The sequence below is a fragment of the Sarcophilus harrisii genome, chromosome 4 (genome assembly GCF_902635505.1).
Source record: "Sarcophilus harrisii chromosome 4, mSarHar1.11, whole genome shotgun sequence".
Lineage (NCBI taxonomy): Eukaryota > Metazoa > Chordata > Mammalia > Dasyuromorphia > Dasyuridae > Sarcophilus > Sarcophilus harrisii.
Genome location: NC_045429.1, coordinates 338,884,853 through 338,892,088, shown reverse-complemented (window position 1 = coordinate 338,892,088; position 7,236 = coordinate 338,884,853). Strand labels below are relative to the sequence as shown.

Here is a 7,236-nt window from a genome sequence, read left to right as displayed (position 1 = left end):
ACTGGGTGACCTATAGTTCTTAACTATGCTAGAGACGGCGCTGAAAGACAAGACTCCCAAGCTGACATGTGTGTCCTGCCCAAGTCCAGCCCAGGCGTGAAGGGCTTTGATTCTAGGAAGGGGGAGTGGGGAGGAGGGGGGGAAGAGAAATGCAGAGATCCTCTACCATGTTACACATCCTAAATCCCCCCCCCCCCTTAAGACTGGCCAATATACTAACATTTTAGCTTAAAAAAAAAAAAAAAAAAAAAAAAAAAACTGCAGGGAAAAAAATTATATACAAATGTATTTAAAAATAAACAAATACATATTTCCAAAGAGTTAAGCTGGAAGAAACAGGTTGGAAAGTAGATAGAAAGCTTGGGCAGTGCCACCAAAGGGCTCCAAGTTCTCAAAAAGCAATGGGTTGATAGGCGGCTCGCAGGGTTCTCTGACCTGAGGATCTTGTAGCACAGGCTGTTCAGAAATGTAACAATTCGTCCTGGTCCAGCTCTGCAGAAAAAGGTGGGACATACCTGCTCCTCACGAGCTTGGCCCAGGCAAGGGGGCAGCATGTATCTCATGGCCAAGGTGAGTTCCTGTCTTCTGAGGCTTTCATCACAAGAAAAGAAATGAGAGTGCAGGTCAGGATGTCCTGTTTTGGCTTTGAGGCCTCTCAATTCAAAGACAGCTGTGCTCCTGGTGGGGGGTTTTAAACAAAATTCACTGGAGTCCTGGGCTTCAGTCCTCCAGCAAAAACTCAAAACGGAATACTTTGTGCCACAGTCAATGGCTCCCTTGTCACCGCCGCCGGAAAGCACGGGAGATCCTCCAAGCATTTGGCTCCTCATACCGGTTGTATAGGGGCTCAAGCCGCTGCTGCTTCTTCTGTTTGCTGAGCTTTGTGGGGTCTGAGACCTTGAAAAAGGCCGGAGCAAACTCCACCAGCCACCGGGGGTCAATGGTGGTGACCTCCCGCATGTACTCCTTGGTGGTCAGCACCAGCTCATGGTATACCACCCTGCGGACAGATGAACACAAAACTTAAAACTACAATGTTATGTGACCCTGGTCCACAATAAAACCTACAAAACCACACCTGTTCATCCTTTGGTTTCCATCTTGTTTTTTATTCCACCAAGCTCTGCTTACCATTAATGTACCACTGCACAATAGACCCCAACATCTTATATTGTGGATCTCGACCCTATGTGCGATCTTATAACTGAATGTGTTGCAAAATTATGATTTGTTATTAGTAAATGCTTGATTTGCAAATTTATTTTATATACCTATATACCTAAGATCACATAAAAATTTCTCAGGCAAAAAAGGGGTCACAAATGGAAAAGGTTTTAAGAAACCTGGTGAAATTTGGCTTTTATGAACCAAAGAATCTTATCTGTCATGCAAATTAGTGGCTCACATCAAAGGTGAATTGCAACAATTATCCTAATGTGAATATACCCAGAGATACACAACCTCAGAGAAATCAATTAGATTAATAAGAACTAGAAGAAAATATGATTTCCTTATGAGACCTGTAGAGGTCAAACTAGTATTTCTGATCCTCTTAGAAATATTAGCACTAAAAGAAGTGCTGGAAAAGAGCACAGAGATACATATTTTAGCTTTGTAAATTTAAGTGAAAATTTATCCATACTGTGCAGGGATCTCACATAAGTTCTTATGAATAAAAAGAAATCAAGACTTTCCCTGGAAGGTGGCACATCTATAGAGCTTTGCCTTTTTATACACAAAAAATGTACAGGTGTGATATCTCCACCAATTAAGAGTGCCCTACATTATGTATTGCTGGCCTACCATTCTGGCTGTCTGTTGAAGAGTGCACTAGAGGGATGGATGTAGACCACCTGCTGATCAATCAAAGTTCGGTAGCCTTCCTGTGGGTCTTTCTTGGCTGCATTTCGGAAGAAACCACTGCAAATGGCTTTCTGTACACGGACTGTTGCCTTGCCACAGGACACCACGTCCAGCTTATGTCTATATAGCAGAACAAAGGAAAACAGAAGAAAGACATGGAACCAGTCTCTTGTCAGAAATGGGTCAGACACTAATAACCACACATTCATTATCGCTCCTCTCCCTACTCCCACCAGGAAATCCCTACTTCCACCACTAAATATCAAAGAGAAACAGTTGCTTTACAGATTGGGCAAAGCATAAGTCCAAATCACTCAGGTACTTTTCCAAAATAGGAATTTTTACTTTTAAGGTCCTGATTTAAGGCCAATTTCTTCCATTAGGTTTGTAAAATTATGGTTATTATTTGTAATCACAAAGAATCTGTCCTCCTTTGTGAAATTTTTAAAAGCAAAAATCTGCATCACTACTCATTTGTAACAAAAGAATAGACATTTTTAAAAATGGAGTAGATCAAGAGATGGTTTTTTTGTTGGTGGATGCCAGTTGTTTTTTTTTGTTCTTCTTTATTGGATTTTTGTGGGAGAAGATTGGCAGCTTTATGTAAAGGGACTAGAAGGACAATAATCATATAGAGAAGGTAAAAGAACAGAAGCACTCACTCTATGACAGGTCACGCCAAAAGATTCTGCAGTAAATGATTCTGGGCCTTGCACAGTGGAGGGAAAAACAGATTTTAGACTCACCTATCCATGATGCCCAACATCTGTTTACGGATGTCCTGGGCTCTGCGCAAAGAGCGAGCCTGTATGAAATTCTCATAACACCAGGGATTGGAGAATTTGTTGTTCTTCCAAGAATTATACACAGCCAAGAGAGTGAGGTGGTCACCTTCAGTTTGGTGGAATTTGGCTTTCTTCTGATCTGCAAGGGCTTGTTTGTCCTGCCAATCAATAGAGCATAAGATTATTCTCTTTTTTCACCACAGGTACTCATTCCTACTCAACCCCAGATCCAAAATGTCATTTCCCAGGCCTCCTCCAAAAAAGGTTCCCCTCTAAGCCAGCTCAGTGTGCCTGCCATGAGGTGACGCACTAAGAATGCAGGCCTTTACCCCCTACCTTGGGCCTGTAGAAGACATTCTGCACTGACAGCATGGACACAATGGTGAGCATCTCCTCACTGCAACCCAGATGTACAGACATGATCAGCATTTTGCACAACATTGGCTCCAAGGGAAACTCCGCCATCTAGAGGGAGAAAAAGACACTGCTTGACTCTTCTCTGGAAGGCCTCCCTGGTGGGCAGGCAGGGAGGACCCACTCTGGGAACAGCCTCCCCGACCCTCCTCCCCCATCTGTAAGGGCAGAAAAACAAACAGCTGTCAGGAGGCAGGTGGCAATTCACCAAGTCTAAGCTTTGGGCCCATAAAACTCACACTGGGGGAAATCGATTCAGACCAGACTGTATTAGCCTAGGGAAAAGATGTGCTTCTTCTAGAAATAAAGCAGGACTCCTGGCTGATATCTGGTAACCAAGTGAGATGGACAGGCTGAGAATGAATCTGTGCCCACCCAGGGACCTCCAGGTGCTCTCTGGCAGGGAAAGAGGGGTGAGGAAGGGGGGCTGTGAGGCTGGGCCGTGACTTACCCTGCGGCCCAGACGGGTGAGCAGGCCCTCGTCATCCAGGGCTCCCAACGTATACAGCTGCTCCATGGCTGTAATCAGAGTTTCCATTGGGGGAGCATCCATGAAGTCAAAGGAAAGCAAATCATTGATGCCCATAGCCTAGATTAGAAGGGATAGAAACATCATCACCCCATTTAATGACCATCCCAAAGATCTATTTCCAGGGACCCAGCAGAGACTTTCAGATACTTCCTTTGGTTCCTCAAGTGCAAAACAGGAAGATGACCAAAGAAATTAACAGTAGCCAACAGGCCAAAGGATGGGCCCCTGGGGCTTAGAAGAAAGAAACACATCATCATTTCACCTTCCAGAAATCCTGATTAGGTTTCAGCAAAGGGTAATATTTCACAGAAATTCAAAATTCATGCCCCAGAATAATAGATGGTGTGCTGTCTTATTTAATTACTCTAGTTGGCTTTTAACAACCTCAAGGACAGATGCAATGTTTTCTATTTCTTTTCTATTCCCTAAAGGTCCTAAGACTTATGTTCACTGTACTTGTGTTACTGAATGAACAGTCATTTTGGTCATCCCAACCCCTTTGCTAGGAAAGCAGAGAGGATGGCAGATTTTTTTCCTGAAGCTCTGTCCTCCCCCCTCTCACAGAGGATAAATAATAAATTTTGGTGGAGCACTCTGCACCAATAAAATGACAGGGCTCCAGAGTAACATCAACTGTTGTGGGGACAATGCCATCATCTGGGAAATTACTCATGCAGCTGCCACTGCCAAGAGAGAATGAAGCTCTCCACTGAGGACTAGGAAAGGAAGAGAAATTATTCAGAATAAAACTAAGCTCCCAAAGGACCAGTCTGTATTCTGATCTTATAGCTTAGTTTTAATTTTATGTGTGTGTGTGTGTGTGTGTATGTGTGTGTGTGTGTCCTTATTTTGTTTTATTTTGACTTTTCAACACAGTAGAGAAAGGGCTTGAAAACTAAGACTCTTTAAGAAACTATACTGTCATAGGATCTTGGTTTGATATTAATGACATTTTTCAAATTTGTTAATGGTGTTAACTGAAATGCTAAAAACTCAAATGATCAATGTGCTGTAATTCCAAAAAAGAAAAAGACAGGAGCTAGAGAAGACATGTTGGCTACAATGCATCCCCTGATTTCAGCCATTTGCACTTGACTCAAAATAACTGGTTTTTGATGTTACTTAAGTATTAAAGGAGATTCATAAAACTGAGCTTAATTTACTAAAAGCTTCATAACTGGTTGTGCTAATGCTCATGCCTGGAGGCAGCTATATGGCTCAGTGGACAGAGTGCCAGGACAGGGCTTGGAGGGATCTGAGTTCAACCTCACACACAGAGTAGTGACTGAACTCTGTTTGCCTTAATCCACTGAAGAAAGAAATGGCAAACTACTTCAGAATTTTAGCCAAGAAAACCCCACAGACAGAGTGGTCCACAGAGTCATGAAGAGTTGGATACAAGTGAATGACTGAATGACAACATCATTCCATGCAATGGGACATGATGGCTACCTTGAGAGAGAGCACCGTGCTGGCTAAATTAGTTCTCTGGATCTCAGGCACGTTGGTGGTTAACATTTCGTCTCGGTAGGCACGTTCCGTGTAGAGCCTGTAACACTTTCCAGGCCCTGTTCTCCCCGCTCTCCCTGCTCTCTGCTTTGCCTGTGCCTAGAAAGGTGAACATGAAGAAACAGCACACCTGTTTAACAGCTACTGAGGTGGGAGAAAAGCATTATGAACAAGTAACAAGCTACTAGCAAAATCATAAATGGTTTATTCCACTGTCATTCAGATCATTTCTAAGACCAGGATTCTAACTCTCATCCTTTTTATGGCAGAATACTTAAATAGCTGCTGAAGAATGATACACAATGAAGCAATTACTGACTTCAATTGCAGCACAGCTATGGGCACAGCAGCCTGGCAAAGACTAGAGAAGGAGAGTTGTCCTGACAGAGCAGCCTCTAAGCCCTAGCAGCAAAACTACAGAAGTGCCAGGCTGTGCAAACCTCTGCTGCAGCTGCAAACAAAAAGACAGTCCCTGGAGGGAAGACTGACTGGGACACGCTAAGTACTTTCAGCTTGCACCCAGCCCATATGATCCAGAAAAAACACCCTAATCAGCAGCACCTTAGAATGACATCCAGCTGACTAGATGAGGGGGATTCTCTAAAATGCTCCTGTTGAGAGGCCCTGATGGTCTAAGAGGCTCCAAGTCTCCCACTGAAACAAAAATGGTTAACAGCAACAGACAATTTTTCAATTTGCTTCTCTAATATGGTCCTTTGCTGTTAAAATTTGATTAGTAGACTATTACCAGGAAAACAAATCTGCCAAAAATTATTAGTGTCTTGGTCATTTGTATCTATGTATTTTTTTCATGTGCTCTTCCACCTAGGTAAGCTAGGCTAGAGCATGGTGGAGTCCATATCAATAGTTCTGAAAAGGAGCTACAATTTTAGAAACTGAAAAATATCACTCTACAGATTTAAAATGCATAAGCACATCCCCAAAACACTCCCCTCAGCCAGTTTAAAAGATATAACGTCATCATTTAGAAAATTTATCCTTAAAACACTGTAAAGCCCAAAAGAAGAACATGCAAAAACTTTTAAGAAAAGCAACCAAATCTTTTAGGAAATCTGCTGGTGAGTCCCATCTGAGAGCTGACCTCTACTCTTATGAGGGCTGAGCTTATGTACCTGAGAAATGGGAGTCACCACCAGCTGATCGATTCCAGTCTTGGAGTTGTACACTTTCTGCTTCACAAACCCGGGGTCCACCACGTAATAGATTCCATCAATAGTCAGAGATGTCTCAGCAATGTTGGTAGCAATTACAACCTGCAGGTGAGAAGCACAATTAGTTGTGGCAGACTGTTTTTCTGCTCAAAGAGTAACGCAGATATGCAAAACTTTGCAATTCAAAAGAGTATGAGACACTGAGACACATCACCAAGGAAATATATAACATCTCTCCTCTGGAGGTTCGAACTGATGAACAGAGAAGACAATTCTATCTGGGAAGGATCAAGGGATAGTAAAGAGAGGGGAAAAGGAGGGGGTCTTTTCCAGCTCACACATTCTGTGAGGAGGAAAAATCATCCCTGAGCCGGAGAGAAAAAGAACAAGGAGGGGGAGGAAAAGAAGAAAAACTAAAGCTGATCAAAGACCATTTCACTTGGATAAAATTGCTATCTAGCTGTCAAGACCCTATGACAATTACTAAAATTTTAATTTTTCCAGTGCCTTGGGAAAGCAACGATTTTCTAGTAACACATTAGCCAATGCAAAAGGAGATTTTTCTCTTGCCCTCAGGGACATCTAAACTATAAAATGGGTTTTTCACATATGTGGAACATGGGAGAAAATTTTCCAGCCATAAAAGGAGGTTGAGAAATTTCATCAGCTGGGTGTAGCAATATACATGATCTAAAAGGTTATTAGTCTCGCCTTGGCACTACCACAATTCTTCTACCCAGAAGTCTAGCTAATAAAAGATGATGCCTTGGGAAAAGTCACTGCTAGGAGGCTATAGCACAGCTTACAGCATGCCAGCATCACACTGGTCCCCAAAGACTGCCTATCTTCAGCTTAGCCACAGAAACTTAATGTTTAGAAAAGACAGCTGCCATCGATCGATCAACAAATACCTTTTAAGAGCTTACTATGGGGTCACAAACTGTGCTAGGCCCTGGGGAAA

The 7,236-nt window shown here is 42.7% G+C and overlaps 1 protein-coding gene across 1 annotated transcript in view; it reads right to left on the bottom strand.

Annotated features, from left to right (window-relative positions):
• Positions 1-780: 780 nt before the first annotated feature.
• The window catches only part of DHX8 (DEAH-box helicase 8), a 29,774-nt gene continuing 23,318 nt past the window's right edge, over positions 781-7,236 (bottom strand). Inside the window, exons 17-23 of the mRNA XM_003768151.4 lie at positions 6,237-6,377; positions 5,047-5,202; positions 3,514-3,651; positions 2,985-3,113; positions 2,610-2,806; positions 1,804-1,983; positions 781-1,000 (exon numbers count right to left, since the gene is read on the bottom strand). Of these exons, the coding sequence (XP_003768199.1) occupies positions 781-1,000; positions 1,804-1,983; positions 2,610-2,806; positions 2,985-3,113; positions 3,514-3,651; positions 5,047-5,202; positions 6,237-6,377 (1,161 nt within the window). The remainder of the gene's footprint in view (positions 1,001-1,803; positions 1,984-2,609; positions 2,807-2,984; positions 3,114-3,513; positions 3,652-5,046; positions 5,203-6,236; positions 6,378-7,236) is intronic.